General features: G+C 43.0%; 2 protein-coding genes across 3 annotated transcripts; one reads left to right on the top strand and one right to left on the bottom strand.

Moving 5' to 3' along the window:
* Positions 1-1,081: 1,081 nt before the first annotated feature.
* tal1 (T-cell acute lymphocytic leukemia 1) lies at positions 1,082-6,437 on the top strand. The gene is made up of 4 exons (XM_049598033.1): positions 1,082-1,240; positions 2,491-3,039; positions 3,403-3,521; positions 4,442-6,437. The coding sequence occupies exons 2-4, from the start codon at positions 2,528-2,530 to the stop codon at positions 4,969-4,971; spliced, it is 1,161 nt and encodes a 386-aa protein (XP_049453990.1). The 5' UTR covers positions 1,082-1,240; positions 2,491-2,527; the 3' UTR covers positions 4,972-6,437.
* A 5,715-nt stretch (positions 6,438-12,152) lies between these two features.
* On the bottom strand, positions 12,153-17,787 carry otol1a (otolin 1a). 2 transcript variants are annotated; one of them, XM_049598031.1, is made up of 6 exons: positions 17,686-17,787; positions 15,688-15,774; positions 15,130-15,596; positions 14,960-15,049; positions 14,741-14,812; positions 12,153-13,284 (listed from the first exon to the last, which is right to left on the bottom strand). In XM_049598031.1, exons 3-6 carry the CDS (start codon positions 15,572-15,574, stop codon positions 12,398-12,400), a joined length of 1,494 nt encoding a protein of 497 aa, XP_049453988.1. In that variant the 5' UTR covers positions 15,575-15,596; positions 15,688-15,774; positions 17,686-17,787; the 3' UTR covers positions 12,153-12,397. The 2 variants fall into 2 exon arrangements, with proteins under 2 accessions (XP_049453988.1, XP_049453987.1); XM_049598030.1 differs by lacking the exon at positions 17,686-17,787 and adding an exon at positions 16,676-16,696.
* Between the last annotated feature and the right edge of the window lie 119 nt (positions 17,788-17,906).

Consider the following 17,906-nt stretch of genomic DNA (forward strand, 5'->3'; position numbering starts at 1 on the left):
TCAGAGTGTTGAGGAGCACCGGATGCAGGATGATGGTCGTGACTGCTGCTTCAACAGGTCTGTTTAAAGGTCGTGACTAATTGTTTAGTTTTAACATTAGGGCTTAAAAAACACGAAGCGTGATAAGTGTTAAGACTTCCTACAGTTTACATCCATGTGTTTCCCTAATGACGCAGCCTGGGCTCTGCATTTTGCCACGTCACGAGTTTATTTGACTAAATAGGCCTATATGCAATTGGCCTGTTTAAATTCATAAATGTGTCTGACTAAAGAAGAGGGAGGAAAAAAAGGAGTGTGGAAAATCCGTTATTAGGATGTACCTGCTACCATTCAGGCTGTCCTGAATGTGCGCTGATAGCGTGCTGCTCTTTTATCTGATGCGACCAGGAGCCGATACGCTTTTATCTCCCCCAGCCATGAGTCCCCATGGGCCCCGAGGAACCGCCGTCCAAGGCCCCCCGACACACACAATGACATGCAACAGCACCTTTAATTATTTATTTATTGCTTAATTGATAAAGAATTGTGTCCCATTCGATTAAGGCATCGTTATCATAATTATACCCTCGTCATTTTTTTTTTAGCAATCTTTTAGTGTATCAGTCGCACATCCAGCCTCAAGGCGCAGAAATGGATATGGATTAATGGATATACTCTTTTCAGGATAAAATAAAAAAAGGGACAACCCTCTGCTATATCAGTTATCTCATTGCAGGATAAATTGGCTTAGCAAAAAAAAAAACCTTTGTTGGAAATATAAATAGGTCAACAGCTTAACCTGAGCTTTTGTTTCTTTCATTGGAGAGAGAGAAAAAAAAATTAAAACACCTCCACTATAGGCTAGCTCAGGCTACAGTACGTTGTTACAGGCCGTTGCGCTGTGCCTGTTTGCTTTTTTTTTATGCTTTGCCCTCCACAAGCCTATATAGCCCACGACAGCCAAATAATAATGAATCATTTCATAAATAATGGGTTTAGGGGCTTATCGGGAATGAAGAGGCCGCTGCCGTGCGCTTATCTCACTCGGCCACATTGCGGCCTGTGTTCCGCTCCCCATACTGAGGGAGCGCACTGGATGCGGCGAGGAATAACTCAGCTACACACACACACACACACGCACACACACACACACACACTGCTCCACAACTGGCAGGGAAAAAAAAGAAAAACCTCAGACATGGATGACCCACTCACAAAATGGCTCCACTTACACAGTAACATCAACAACACGGCAGGAACGGTAAGTGCAAAAAATACACCTCTTTATTTAAACCGCCGCACTCGTTGTTCCTAACGGCTGTAATTGGATTGCTGTCGTCTGAATTTTACTGGTGTGATGTGCGAAATATTTAGCCTACATTTTCAGCTATTGTCCGATCGGATGGTTGAGACTGTAACGGGATGTAATAACGGATGCGAGGCCTATTGGAGAATTCCCAGGAATAAAAGTGCGCTTTTCTTATTCTCGCGTCTTTTGTTCGTTTATAATAATATTATTCGAGTTAATTAAGCCACTGAAACGCCTAACACTGGTGTGTAGGGTGTTCAATATGACAAGGCTTTGATGTGCGGCTCTAACAACAACAGCATTATGGCCTATAGCCTCTAATACACCGCCATAAAACAAAAAAATGACACCACCTACTCTGACATCTGTGGCTGTGGAAATGATCAGGACCAAGTGATTTTGAAGGTTATTTCGGGATTTGATGAAGGCAGAAAAAAGGAGGGATTTTATTTCGACGAAGAGGCTCTCTCTGGCATGCTCAGTCTCTATAAGACGATCATTTCACCTCTAAATAAAAAGCAGCCGAAATCTTATTTTCATGTACTCGAATTTGACTTTATGAATAGCTCAAACGTGGGTTTAAATACGTTTAGATATGAGCTGGACGTTTTAAACTGAACTGAAGGCCAAGTTTTAGATAAGAGATTCATAGAAAGGACAAAAAACATGCAATGCAGAAACCACAAGATAAAGCTCATATCACTGGCTCCAAATTCATGGTAAAAATGTTTAACTGAGGCAAATTCATAAATGCAGACTGTAAGAGGAATGTATCAAAACTTCATAAAAAGCTCTCAAACCTTCATCAGCTCACAAAATTATACAATCCTCGAGTATTAAAACACATTTGAATTGTCATAAAGCATTAGTGTTATCATCCCTTGTGGCAAAATATTATTTTTTCCTTCATTTTTTTTAATAATGAACAAAAATGTATAATTAAGAAAAATAATCTGGCCGGTAAAATAGCCTATTAATCGTCTTTTTTCCACAATATTTGATTAGCTAGAAATGTCAGCTCTGTAATTCATAATAATAATTCTAATAATGATAATAGTAAAAACATTTACTCATAATTTTAATGCCAATAATTATAATGCACCAGGCTTCCATGGGAAGTAAAAGCTTGGTTATTTATTTGTTATATAAAAATATCACATATTGCCCTGATCAATAAGTTAATCGAGGAAAATCTTATTCAGGACGTAGTGGACTCGAGCGAGTGGTGACGGTATAAAAATGATGGAAAAACGGCAGCCGGAGCTTCGTCCTGGAAGTCCTGACGCAGAGTCCGGTCCTGGAAAGCGGGAGGACTCCTCCATCATCTCCAGACTGAACGGATGCAAGGAGGAAGAGGAGCCGAGGAGAGAGGAGGGGGAGAAGGAGAGGGGAGGGAGCTTCAAGGGGGTTGAGGAGACGGATGACGTTCCTCTGCAGAACTCGAGCAACGGGACCAGCATCAGCATCATCATCAACGGCGTTGCCAAGGAAACTGCCTCTCACAACGCCCTTGACCTGAAAAGGGAAGTGCCGGTGATCGAGCTCTCCAGGAGGGACGCTATAAAAGCGGTGGAGCAGAGGACTGAAAGCCATTTGGTGCCGATCACGGAACTTCGCAGACCTCCACCGCTGCCGCTGCCGCCGCCGCAACGAGACGACGCTCGAATGGTCCAACTGAGCCCAAACGCGTTTCCTGTCCCGGCCCGGGCGATGCTCTACAACCTGGCGCAGCCTCTCGCCGCCATCAACAGGTAAAGGTGGAGGGAGAAAAGGGAAATGAATAACAGGCCAGTTTCATGAATGCACGTTTTCATTTGATGAGTGTTTGCCATAAGTTTAATGGCTGGATGTCACCCTGCTACAGTGAGGCCCTGGAGTATGAAAAGATGCTTGTAGTGTATACATTATATTGACATTATTGAGCATGTGTGTGCATGTGTGACAGAAAGAACTGGCCTATAAATGTGTGTGTGTGTGTGTTTGTGTGTGTGCTCCTGGTGCAAGGGGTAAGCAGGGGTTGTTGAGGGTTATATGCAATGAAGGAGATGATGTATGCTGAAATTCATGTTTTCTCATATACCTGTGCACCTTTTGTCTGCTTTCTGTTGCTGTAGTCTCGGAGGGGAGTCGGAGCAGTACAGCATGTACCCCAGCAACAGGGTAAAGCGCCGCCCGGCGCCTTATGAGGTTGAACTCGACGAGGGTAGGCGCATTTTAGATCTTTATAAGTATGGTAAGACGCACTTCTGCTGTGTCCTCCTTCTGCCAATATAGTCCCCTAAACGTCCCCTCCTCATCTCCATTGTCATTCATCCACTGACATGGATCTATACTGTACCTAATCTGAGTGTTGCAGAAGATGCCTCGCAAAAATAAGTGTTTAACCCACTGGAATAAATGTCAAATCATAATTCATGTCATAAATGAACGCTGCTAATCTGAATGTCAAATATATGTACCTGCATGCCATTAAAGTAAGCTCTGTGAGGCGGATTTGGGGTTTATTTCATTTGAAACGTCCTTTCCATCGCTGCCCACTCACTGCCATATACAGGGGTGGAGGATGGGGGTGCTGCTGCCTCCATGCCAAGGTTTTACTGCAGAGTGGGCTGAAGGATTAAGATAGACTGGGTGTGTTCCAAGGGCGACAATAGCCTGGAAGACACCATTGTTGAGGGCGGGAGGATGTGACTACCTGCAGCGGGGCATTTTATCATACCTAAATAAATAAAAAGTACACAGACTATGGAGCAGGGAGCACACAGTCCCCTCAACACTCTTTCCTGAGGTTTGGCATGTCAAACCATCCATTTCTCTTGTGTCACATTTGCATTTCGCACACAGCTTTTTGTACTGTATTTTGCGAGCCTCTAGCTTCTTCTCCATCATCTAAAAATCCATGGTTGTAGGGAGGACAATTTTGCAGCTTAATTTCTTAGGATAAATAAACTTGCTTGTTTTTCCGGCAAACTATTTTTTTTTCTCAAAATCAATGTGCATGCGTTCTCCTGCGGCTAATTCTTCCATTTTTATTATTGCATATGTTGCTTTACCCTTTTACAGTCAGCATTACCTGTTGTGTGATATTTGAGTTATCCTATCAATACCTCCTCTTCTCATGTCTGCCTCTCTCCCTCCCTGTTCCTCTTCTAGCTGGCCAGCCAAAGATTGTGCGCCGTATCTTCACTAACAGTCGTGAACGTTGGCGGCAGCAGAACGTAAACGGGGCGTTTGCCGAGCTACGCAAACTCATCCCCACTCACCCCCCAGACAAGAAGCTGAGCAAGAATGAGATTCTGCGGCTCGCTATGAAGTACATCAGCTTCCTCTCCAACCTCCTTGAGGACCAGGATGGAGGGAGGAATGTTGGCAGCACAACTGATGGGGAAACAGGGCTGCTGGTTGGGGTCGGGGCCCACGAGGGGGGCCCTCAGGGTGGACCACATCAGGACACAGTGGTGGGCTTGGCCAGGGACGACCTTCTGGAGACAATGTCTCCAGGCTCCAGTTGTGGAAGCCTGCCTGATGGCGATGGCGATGGCAGTCCTGAGAGCTTTATGGAGGAGCAGGACTCACCTCCAGCTCCAAGGACTCTAACGGCTTCACGTGGGCCCCCGCTGCATCTAGCTGCTCGGGAGCTGAGGCGCAATGGCCGCTCTTTAGATGGCTCCAGTCGCCGATGATGCTGATGCCAACAGACCACGGACACAAAACCTGAGACTGAAAGAAAACAGTGAGAGGGACTAAGAAAGAGATGGATATGCTCAGGACCTGTTAGCTTTGAGTCGTCAGTGTAGGAAAGCGAATCAAACTCCACGTAGTGAGAAAGTGGAGTACGTTCCCGTCTCCACGCTACACCTGAGGCAGCACTGATGAATAGCTTGCTTTGATTGGTGATGGGTTGAATTCGATCCAACAAAAGACTTGTAAATTCTGCATGTCTCATGTCTTTGACTGACCTGCGGAGTATAACTTTGAGTGTTCTGAAAGTCCAAAGACAGGATAATCTAAAATAAAATAAAAAACACACAAAAAAGAAAGAAAGAAAAAGCAAACAAAACAAAACCAAACAAAAGATCAATCAAGAAACAAGCAAAGATTTTTAATGTGTAATATTGAAGTTTGGACCAATGCTTCACCACCACTGCTCACAGATATGGTGCAGCCAGAGTAGATCCGATGTGCTTGCAGTGTGCTGCGAGTACCTGGCTCTAAATCATCAATGAGATTTATGCCCAACAAATTTAATGTGTTAGAATAATGACACAAAAGTAAGTTTGCCTCAGTTGGAGGCCATAAATGAACCGACTAGACTCTATTGTACCCATGCAGTTAACGTATGTATTGTAAATAGCATTATATTTCCACTGCACAATGTAACAACAGTGACTCGAGTTCAAGTCATGTGGTTTAAGATGTACTGTAGTGTGTTTGTCAGTGGGTTTACTAGCAAAATGGTCTTTTGGGAGACGAGAAAAGAGGAGAGGGGACGAGATGAACTCAAAATGTAACGCAAGCGACTGAACGTGGTGCATCAAATGTGGTACCATTTACTTCTGTTACACGTTGGTGGTGAGAAAACGACACCAAATACGAGAACAGACAGTTAAACAATTTCACTGCCTGGGATGAATCTATCTATTTGAATTTGCTGTGGAGGTACAAGACATGCAGTGTTTCTTATAGTGTACAAAATATGAGTCATATGATATCATGAAAATGACTCATGCAGTCCTTTTGATATGAATGTTTCAGTGTTTTTTTTTTTAAACTGTAATGCAGTTGTAGTTTAGTAAGGTACACAAATAAATCCCTTCATTGCCGCATTTCACATAAACGTACACACACACACACACACGCACGGCACTCACATAGCGCACACACCACACACACAGTGTTAATATCATAACAACACCAGCAGTTTTCTGATTAATACAGTTAAGTATTGCTCACTGTTGTTGCTATTCTGCTTTTTCAGCAGGACCTAGTAGCCGATATTGGTACCTTTGGTTAACTATGGTATTTTATGAATTGCAGTAAAGGGACATTGTACGTTTGGTAATGACATATTTGTTGTATGATAGCTGTATCTATAAATATATCCAATGTTAAATTGATGAATTTTATACAAAACCCCTGAATAAAACACGCAGAGGAAAAGCCTTGTATTTGATCTCACTCAAGCACATTGTGGGTCTTTAGTGGAATTAATTTATATTAAACTGATCTCAGTTCAGTTCAATATAAATCAGGAAAACAGTTCAAGTCAAGGTTGTGGACATGGAATTAACAGTGAGGGGAACTAAATCCGCTTGTGGCTCCCCCTTTCCTTCAAAAAATATTTCAAAATTTTAAAACTCAGCTCCTATTTTGGTATTATTTATCATAAGCAAGTACAGCTATCAAGTACACTATATGATAATGCAATAAATTGAATCTACTACAGTCCACATGAAGGAATGATACTTTACCAGGCTTAACACGGTCAAATAACAATACAAATAATGACATTAATGTTAAACGAACACACCTGTTCGCACCATTGTTGGTCGCTGGGTGAATGTGTGACTTATTAACTGCAGGTAACTTACCTACGATAGCTTACATGAGTGATGGTTGATTGATTAGCACTCGCAAACTGGCCAAATTCCACTCCATGTAATTACTGATGCTTTTTTTGGCAAAACATTATTGATTTCCACAATTACAGCTCCAGAGCAAAATCACATATTGAAGTTGATATCACCTGTTCATGCATAACCTAGCTGAAATACAGTGTTATTGCGCGGTGTTACAGTCAGTTTCCAGTCAAAAGCTGATAGGAACATTAACAGATCCTAACTTTATGCAAAGCTAGCAAGTGCAATGAACTCAGAAAGTTCACTAGCTAATGTATGCTAGCTAGCTAACGCTCTGAAAGGAGTTCAACATACACTCAGAGAAGATAGCAAGAAAAAAAATTCTCATTTTCCTAACACTTCACAAAAACTCAATCAGCTGTGATATAGCCTTTTAATCAATATATTCAGGGGGACATTTTAAGAATATTTGAATATAGTCTAGATATAGTATAGAATTCAGTTCCATCATGGTACAAGAAACTGAACATATACAATATTTGCCACATTTCATCACACATGACTACCTTTAACACAGTTACCCGTAATCTCATAACCTAATCGAAATTTGTATAGGCAGGCAGTGGCATAACACACCATGCAACTGTTTCACACCTTATCTGTACAGAGTGTATAGCTGAAACCACAACCTCCTCCTGAAACTCCCCCCAATGGATGCTGGAATCCTCACTTCCTCCCAACAAGTGACAACTTCCTGTAGAGGTTAACGTGGCTTGGTGACCTGCAGGATATCCTGCCATTGTGAAAGTGGTTTTGACAGCCTCCGCTGCACTCGTTTGCACGCTGTTGTGTCTGTACACATTGTGAAACCGCCGCACTGGTCAAGACTCCCACCGCCCCTGAAAGTTATTCACTTACGCAATCGAAAAGTTATGTTCACAAACCCGCGGCCATTAATAAGAAATTAGCTGTTGCTTTGCCAGTGCTACTTTTCTGAAGTCTGCTTCCCTATATTCCGTAACTCCACACAGCAGATGTTGCCGCCACTACAACAGCATCAGCTCTTAGACATTTCTAAAAACTAAAATTGCTTCCAGAGAGCATCAGAGACATCCAGGTGTTTGGGGACCTCTCCTGTGCTCTGCTCTGGCTGTGCAAGGACTCCACTGAGGGGCCCTCTGGGTTAATGCCTGCCAAACATTTACCTGCTTTAGTGTTCCCGACTCTCCAAAAACACACAGACTCACAAAAAGAGAGGGATACAGGGAGTGTATATGAGGGATCGAAAGGGAGGGGATGAGAGGAGGCTTGTGCCTGTGCGCGTGTGTGTATGTATATGTTTGTGAGATCAGGCTTGTGTGAGTGTGGATGTGCTCGCTCTGCATAGATCTGTGTGTGAGGGAGCTGGTGTGTGTGTGTGTGTTTATCAGCTCGGTGCAGATGGGTGGCAGAGTGGCTCTTGCAGCCAAATGATTCAGTATGCTAATGAGTTGTTATCTGTGGTGCTGCAGGAACAATATACTGTCTTTCTCACAGTGGGAATCCAGCCTGCTGGGAGCAGATTACACTGCACACACCGCCAAGGTAGTTATTTATATTTTCACACAGAGTAGTAGAAAATACATAAATGCACACACATACACACATCCACAGATAGGCCTATAAACAAACAAGCAAAATAACATTTTAACACACACACACACACACACACACACACACACACACACACACACACACACACCACCATCACCACCAACAGCAGCATAAATAAGGTGGAAATTTGAGGTAAATTTATGTCCTTCACCAGTAGATGGAGACGTCATTCTAGGCTTTCCTCTTTAACAGGTTTTAGTGTTCTGTTTCCAGTGGTGTAGTGGAGGGTATGCGCAGGTATACCGGGTATACCCTCCTCTTTTTTTGGCCGTTTACAGTACTCACAGTCAAAAAGCCACTGGAATATGTAGCAGAGTATACCCACTTCCTCCATGGTAACCTATCCATCTACTTGGTAGCACACAGGCCTCATCGACTAATGTTTCTGTTCAGCATTCTTCATAAAGTATCAAATATGTCCCAGTATTGATTTTTCCAATTAACAAAGCCTCTCCAGTTAAGAGATATTTTTAGCTAAAAGGAACAGTGTGTAAGATTTAGGGGGATTTCGTGGCATCTAGCAGTGAGGACTGCAGATTGAAACCAGTTGAAACTCCCAAGCTGAAACTTATAATTCCCTCATTGCTCATTGTTCAGGTTTTTACCAGGAGCTTGATTATTTGCAGAGGTCTAAAACCATCAAAAACGCTAAATAAAGCAGGTTCACGTTACACATCAGTGTAGCCCAACACCTACTCCTGTGTGCTCACCTTTTTCCCTGATAACTTAAGGTCCAGATGTTCAGGACTCCAGTATATATAAACCTTGGCACAGCTATACACAGCTTTGATGGGAGAAGGGCAAGAATACTTCAACAATATCAAAATGTGTCCGATATAGAATAATTCAAATGAAAGTTTTGCACAGGGCATACTGTATATTACCCCAGTAAAATGTAATGGAATGGATAAGACGATCCCAGACAAATGTTGGCATGGTTGCGGTAAACAAGGTACCCTAAACAGATGCCCTTAGAAATCTGTCAGGTTGTTATTCCTAAATGTCCTATTCTGTGTTAACTATGAGACAAACTACATAGCTAAGCTGTGATGAAAATGAGAGGTGTGATACTGGGTTGTCTCACTGCTAAACGGAGGATTGTTTTAAATTGAAAGAGTAGAACTCCAAACTGTTTTAACCTAAACAGTAGACAGTAGGTTAGAAGAATTTTTTTTTGCTGTTTTCTGTTTGTTTGTTTGTTTTATATGGGTATGTAATGTAATGTTAAACATGCTTGTGTGTGATTTATGTTTAGTTTATACAATGAAATAGAAAAACTATTAAAAAAAAAATATCCAGATTTTCTTTGGGAGCCAAATTATCTGCAGAGGTCTCTTTCTCTGCATCCTCAATCTTTTTTTGCCAATGGTCTCATCGCAGAGTTTGCAAACTACAGTGGCTGACATGAAAACACGAATGGCCCTGTCTATCTAAAACCAGTGTTTGTGTTGTTCGTTCTGGGTTACTGAATGGACATGGTGGTGCTAAATGATGATCTCCACGAACGAGGACCCACTCCATGTAGATATAAACAGCTCATAAAGTAACAAAAACACAACAATTATTATTTCCCCTAATTAAAGAAAACAAACTTATTATATCATATTCAATTTCTGCCAATATATCCTCCTAAATCCTGCACACTGGACCAAAATGATGGAATAAGTTGCAAATTCGCTCACCTTTAATCACTGTCTAAGTTGTTACAAATGGCCCTTTTAATTTTATGCAAAAGTTACATATTATATTAAATTACATTTCCAATATTCTATTTTTCTGTTAACTTGAGAATCATACTCAAATCCAACACTCAGATGCTGGAACAGGAATAAAAAAGTGCTACATAGTTTTTAATTACTCCTTCATAACAGACACAAATGAACACAAATATGTTGTATAATGTTTATTAGGACATTGATTAAATATAATGTCCTGATTTGAAATTTAATTTAATTGTTTCGCTTCTCATGTGCCACTGGGTACAATCTTGGTCAAGTGTACTCCCTCAGGAATATTACATAGAAAATCAAAAAAAGAAACGCTACAGTTCTTTTGGAGATTTCTATATAAAAGAATATGTGCTGGTTGTTGGTAAATGAATATGAAATTCCCACATGTAGGGCCAATGTATTACTTTATTGTTAACAACCAACATGAGACAGACTTGGAGAATAATGAGGAAGAGATTCAGTTAATAAACAATTGATTTTGGATTAAAAATTACTTAAATACACAGCAGCAGACATCATGTTATAATCACTTGTCCGACTGACATATCAGTGGAAAACCCACATCAAACATTCTTGTCATAAATAAAGACGGAAACCAGAATTGTAGATGTCGTCACTCGAGCTCTTTTCAGCCAGACACACACCTGACCTGTGCATAAAAATACAAAGCCACAATATTACATAAAATGCTAGGTATTCCACTCTGCTCAAAACATGACAATATTAACATTAATAAATATTAAGGTTTAATCACTTTGCATGCCAGCTAATGTAAGAGTTTAAGCGATACAATATTTCGATTCTGATTTTTGAAGATTTATGGAAAAGACAGATTTTTGTCTTTTTCAGTGAGAAAACAATAAACAATATTTTAAAACTGGCTAATGCACTTCCCCTATTGTCTTTCTAACAAATACATCACAACATGAAAATGGCTCAGTAACCTTTCCGAGAGACAAATCTTCCAGATGGATTGCTGTTGTGCGCAGGAGTCATTATCATATTTGAGGTCTTGACTATTTAGAGTGTAATGAGATATAGCGTTTGTAAAAGTCAGTGCTATTTTTCATTGTACAGTGTGGGTACACTAGGATGTAATTTATAGCGTGCTCATCTCTCTCTGTTGCAGAGGGTTATCCTGCGTGTTTGGTGCTAAGGCAGCTAATCTGTTCTTGTGGGTATGTAATGTCAATGAGGCATTATTTTTTACTTGTATCAGCTTCCGGGCGATGCTGTAATAAGCCCATATCAATCTTCTGGGTTCTTGTGGGTCTGAATCACCTTCACCACCACCTTCAAACTGATAATTAGGAGAAACGGCAAGGATTTTAATGCCTCTGTACTATATTGCCTTACAGGCCTAGTAAATCACCACACTCACATAACAGATTCAAGGGTTTAAACAGAAACAGAGCTGTGGTGAAAGACAAGTGGGAGTGAGAAATGGTGTACGAGAGTCTGCAAGAATTATTTTTTACCATCCTGCTCTTTGTACAGCATCTGTATTAAAGGCTTATGTATTTATCTCCTGTTGTTTTGCAGTCAGTGAGTGGACAAGAACATGTGGAGTCTTGGATTGTTTTTTGTGAATTTAAATCCCATCCCATTTGGTCCATCTTACCATTCAGTGTCTGCCACCTTTTCATTACTTTCCCTGCACTGAGGTCTGCATTCAACACTCCTCTCCAATGCCTCTTTGCAAAACTTGGGCACCTTACACCCTCTAGTGGGAACCGAATGCAATTATGAATTATTTACTTCAATTGTTTTCAATTTGCATCGGCCTCACTGACACAGGGCTTATCTATTCTAATTGCAGTGACTAATGGCTTATAAATTAGCCTCTAGTTCTGGTTCTAAATAAATAAAACTCAAGGGTCATCCATTTCAAGCATAGCCATTTTTAATGCATTATTATGAAGAACTTAAGTGTTGCATACAGCAGTATTATCAAGCCTCATCCATCTCCAAGTATAGCAAGGCAAGCAAAGCATTTGGTTTGATTAGCATGACAGCAGCGAGCAGATGCAGATACAGAAGCAGCAGCATTTAGCTGAATCACATTAATTTGACGGAGCAGTGCAATAAACTGAAGGTTGTGCAGAGTCTACAAGAAGTTACAATCAGGGCCCACGCGAGGTCAAAGGTCACACGTTTTCTATAGCAGAAGGTTTGGTCTTTGAGTCTGGGTATAGCAGGAAGCCAGAGAAAGTGCTGTCATCCTCACTGCTGGAGTAAACTCCGTTCCAGTCTCTCAGCGTCTCCAGCCACACCTGGTCGCCTTCATTCAGCTGCATCAGTGCGAGGTTGGACGCCTGATCGATGTCCTGGCCGTACAGGGAATCCCGAGTCCGCAGCTTCCGTACCCCATTAACCACTAGGGCAGCACGCACGGGCCGGTTCCGCACAGTGATGTGGTAAGTGAATAAGTAGACTCCTGGGTAGGTGACGTTGAACTTGTTGAGTGTTGGGTCCCAGTGCCCCTCCCCGTTGTAAAACACCTTATCGAACTTCACAGGCAGGCCAGGCGGAGGGAAGGACCTGCTGGGGAACAAGCCCACACTGAAGGCAGAGCGAACCAGCTCCACACTCTCACCTGGTGCGCCTTTAGGGCCCCGAGGCCCACGCCCACCTTTAGCTCCCCTCTCCCCCCTCAGCCCTGCTAAGCCCCTCGCTCCTGGAGGTCCTGGGGGCCCTCTGGCGCCAGTATCCCCCTTCCATCCCGGAGGCCCCGGCTCCCCTCTCTCTCCCTTTGCACCATCAGTTCCATTCACTCCTGGGGGACCCATCTCACCTCTCGGACCAGGGGGCCCCCGCTCACCGACATCACCTTTCTCACCTGTTAGACACTCGCCTGTAAGTCCCTGTTCACCTTTCTGACCCTTTGTCCCAGCTACCCCAGGGGGACCTATAGGCCCCTCTCGCCCGGTGTTGCCCTTAGTCCCATTCAGGCCAGGCTCTCCTCTTTCTCCCGGGTCCCCTTTCAGACCGCTGAAGCCACGTTCACCTTTCTCTCCTCTGGGGCCTGGATCACCTGTAGCAGGTAATAATGTTATATTCAAATATTACGACACATAATTAGAATGCTTTTATTAAAGGTCCAGTGTGTGAGATTTAGGGGACTTTAGGGGCATCTATAGCAGTGAGAACTGCACACTGCAACCAGCTGAAACTTCTCCTGGTTAGATTTCTTTCAGTGTTTATTACTCAGGAGGTTTTTAGATGGAACCAAACTATCTGTAGAGGTCTCTTGCTCTCCAAAATAAATGGACCAGGTGATTTAAAACAGTAGATGAAGCAGTTTCATGTTACAAATAAGTGTTTCTGTGATGCTGTTTGGCACGTAGGAGATGGACCGTAGCCCAGCAACTACTAATGTGACCTCAACGTTTTTCTTGGATAACTGAAGATCAAGAGTTTCAGGAGGTTTTTACTGGGAGACAAATTATCTGCAGAGGTCTCTTCCTCCAAAACAAATGAACCCGGTGATTTAAATCAGTAAAAATACTGAATACTGCAATTTCACGTCATAACAAATTCTGTTTTGCCAATGCTTCCATCACTGAGGGGCTGCTAACTGCGGTGGCTGATTCGAAAACACTAATGGCACTATCTAGAGCCAGTGTTTAGGATCTGGACGTTCAGGAGGTTTTTACTGAGAGCCAAATTATCCTCTTCAAAACAAGCTGACCTGGTGATTTAAACCAGTATAAAAAAAAATCCGAGATTTTCTGACTCTCTCGTAGCTTTTTTATTTTTTTTTAATTTTACTTTATTAATCCCCCTGAGGGGAAATTCAATGTTTTCACTCTTGCGTGTCAATTACACACAGGTCCGAAAGACACACACATGCACAAACAGGACCTACACATGCACAAAGTGGAGAGATGTCAGAGTGGGGGGGCTGCCCTTGGTGCCCTGAGTGATTGGGGGGTTCGGTGCCTTACTCAAGGGCACCTTGGCAGTGCCCAGGAGGTGAACTGGCACCTCTCCAGCCACCAGTCCACGCTCCATATTTTTGGTCCGGACGGGGACTCGAGCAGGTGACCCTCCGGTTCCCACCCCAAGTCCCTATGGACTGAGCTACTGCTGCCCTTCTTCTAACTACAGTGGCCAACATGAAAACGCGAACAGCTCTATCTAGATCCAGTGTTTGGTTTGTCCCCTCTGGGCTACTGTAGAAACATGGTGGTGCAACTTGCTGATCTCTGCAGACAAGGACCAACTCGCTATGCAGATACAAACAGCTCATTCTAAAGTAACGATTTTCAAGTGATTATACACTAAAGAAAAATACTTATTTTATTCAATTTCTTATGATATATTCCCCCTAAATCCTACATACTAGACCTTTAAATTAATAATGTACATTTGGAAACATCTACAAGGTGTATTTATACATATTTTAATCTCATTTAAATCAGTAAAATTAAAAGTGATTCTCGAATAGGAATGCAATTTCTTTTGACGTTCTCATAGAACATACACACCTCTCTCTCCTGGTTTTCCTGGGATTCCAGGGGCACCAGGAAGACCCATCGGTCCTTGATCACCTTTGTCACCTGTGGTTGTTTTGATAAATAAAGCGCAGAAAATGACATCCACAAAGAACTTACACAGGACAGCATTTTGTATAAAAGGAGAGAGGAATAAAGAGAGAGAAACGGAGGGGCAATCAAAGATTCTCCTGCTGATAAGACCCGTTGTACCTATGTCGCCATTGAGTCCGTTGGCTCCAGGTAGTCCTGCTGGTCCTGGAGGTCCTCTGGGCCCTGTGTCTCCCTTCTCTCCTGGTAACCCTGGAAAACAGAGACAAGTGTGAATACGGACAAGATTTTGAACTCCAAAAGGTAATCTATCTGAAAATAATCCATTTTACCTAGAGGGCCCCTCTCTCCCTGTGGTCCCGGTGGCCCTCTCTCTCCCATGGGTCCTACAGGGCCTCTCTCTGGCGGACAGCACTCACAGAAATTGAAGAAGCATTCATTGTAGTCGAGGGTATAGTTTCCAAGAGTGTTACCGGGGGGCACTATGGCGTCGGTGTGGAACTCAGTGGAGTAACTGTCGCTGGGGTAGGTGGTGCTGTCTGTAGGGGACAGGGTGTAAGCGTCCATCATAACCTCAGTTGTCTCATCTGTGTGCATTGGGGACGGGGTTGTGGTGGTGGTCCGTCCGAATCCTCCACCTCCGCCGCTGCCCCCTGCTCTAGGGGGCTTCTTGGTGGTTTGAGGTCTGGGCCAGCGTGTGGTTCTGGCGCTGGAGGTCAGCACAGCCATCAGCACCATGAGGAGAGTGGTGAGGACGACGAGGCGAAGGGAAGGCATACTGAGGGCTTGACCCAATAAGCTGTAAGGTAGAAGAGCGGAGGTTGAAAGAATACAGACGGAACAGGTGCAGCATTTTTTTGATGCATAATGAAGCAACAAGTGCATCTTACCTGCTGATGTAAATGGTGCTGAGTCTTCACTCCATCCCCTCCAACTAGTGATTGATGTAGGCTGCTTCCTTCCTTCCTTATATTGCCCTGGTAGCCCAAAGAGAGAACAAGGGACAGAAACACAGGGGGTTATTAGGAGGTAGGTGGGCTGGCAAGAACAGATTACATGACTCCTGAGGGATATGAAATAAAGCAGGTTGTATACAAGGCAAGACTTTATTCTTTGTGATATGGGATATGATTCCAGGGCCCGAGAGTGTTCTTCACACACATGTTTGCTTTGTACACAAACAGCACAAATCTACGGTTACACACAACAGATTCACAAAACATGTGTATATAAGCATACACACACAAACTCATGCATTGTTGGTAATGAATAGCATATCATATTAAAGCAACCGGGTGCAACACTTTGCAGTGATCACACCGTTTGGCAGCACCTCAAAGCAGAAAATGGATCACCATACGCCCAGTGGGAGAGGGATCAATGTCCCAAAACAGGCGACGTGGCAACATTGATCCAACCGTTCACCTCCTTGATCAAACCAACCCAAAGAGCCCGGTAAACCTCATGGAAACCTGGCCCCGCTGAACTAAGCTTTACATGTCTCAGTGTGTGTGTTGGATGCTGTTTCAAAGCTCTGACACTGAATGATTCCTGGTTGGTTGTGAAGGTTCCACACAAAATCTGATGAGGAGCCATATGAGATGTACGTGGCAAAATAATAGTTGAACAAAGGCAGAGAAGGTCACTATGACAATCTACAACTGTCTAGCTGAGCATATATCCTGACAAGCAACCCACTCGCCAGAAAAATGTAAGCACTGTGTGTATTTATGCAAATCACAGACACGTTAAAAAAACAAATACCACTTGGTTATGGTTAGGCTTAAAATGCCCAGTTTTGGGGGCACAACCCCTGCTGGAAAAGCAGTGATGTCTCTGTAACAAGCAAACAGTGATGGGCTGCTACAAAACACCCACATTTGCTACGTTTAGTGGTCACTACGCCGAAAACACTGACGTTTAGTGCCTAAAAATGCACTGGAAACACAGGAATGACTTGCTAAATCACCACTGTTCTCTGATCAATACCCTTCTCTGAACAGATATGTTTTTAGCTTTCTTTTAAAAAATATTTAGAGTGCTAGCTTGATATCTGTAGGCTGTGCTCTATAGCTTTGTGGTGTAACTAACAAAGGCTGCATCCCTGATCTTCTTGCGGCTGTTGCTGGGAACCTCCAATAAACCAGCAGCAGGTGATCGCAGTGGTCTTGAACACAAAAAGTTAACAATGGAGTTAGCAAAGTAGCTCGATCCCAGCCCATGTAGGGCTTTGTATACAAAGAGGAGGACTTTAGCATCAATTCTAAATGTAACAGTAAGTCAGTGCAGAGCAGCTAAGACTGGACTGATGTGCTGTGTCCTCTTGGATCTGGTTAATAGCCGAGTTGCAGAGTTTCAAATGAGCTGAAACCTCCTGAACAATGAACACTGAAGGAAAGTTTCAGCTAGTTGCAATCTGCAGTCCTCACCACTAGATGCCACTAAATCCCCCTAAATCTCACACACTGCTCCTTTAATTAATGCATGTGTGAAAACTGTGAATTGCCCCTTTGTGCAGCTGTGACGTGCTGTGATGATTGTGTGACTGTGAAGTGACTGCCAGAGGTGTATTAATCCAGAGAGCCACCAGAGGGCAGTGTTTGGTCAATGCAATGAGTGCTGTGGTAAAATCTGAACAAAGGCTCGGTCTCACATTGGCAATAGGGCAACAACACCATATATTATGATCTATAGTTTTGCTGCAGATGTATTGGAGCTGCTTTTTAAGTGCGTGTGTCCACATCCATTCTATTCTATTCTATTCTATTCTGATGCCCAGCTGCTCATACAAAGTCAGCAGGGACATGAAATGTTCCGTGATGAATGGCAGATAATATGGCGTGAAACTGTATTTAGATTTGATATCACTCTGATATGTCATATCATACTGAATGACATCATTATTTCATTCCGCAGCCACCGCCATTGGATCCAATGTTTTGCTTGTCCGTGGTATAAGGTTGCAGCTGCGCACTCTTGGCAGCACCGACCACATTTAAAGAATGAGCCAGCGTCAAGGTGGTCGCTGTCAAAACAACCCACATCCGCTACATGCTTTCAAAATAAATCCCTGCTTGTAAAAACATGCAATGTGCACGTCAGTACAGCT

This window comes from Epinephelus fuscoguttatus, linkage group LG15, assembly GCF_011397635.1.
Source record: "Epinephelus fuscoguttatus linkage group LG15, E.fuscoguttatus.final_Chr_v1".
Taxonomy (NCBI): Eukaryota; Metazoa; Chordata; class Actinopteri; order Perciformes; family Serranidae; genus Epinephelus; species Epinephelus fuscoguttatus.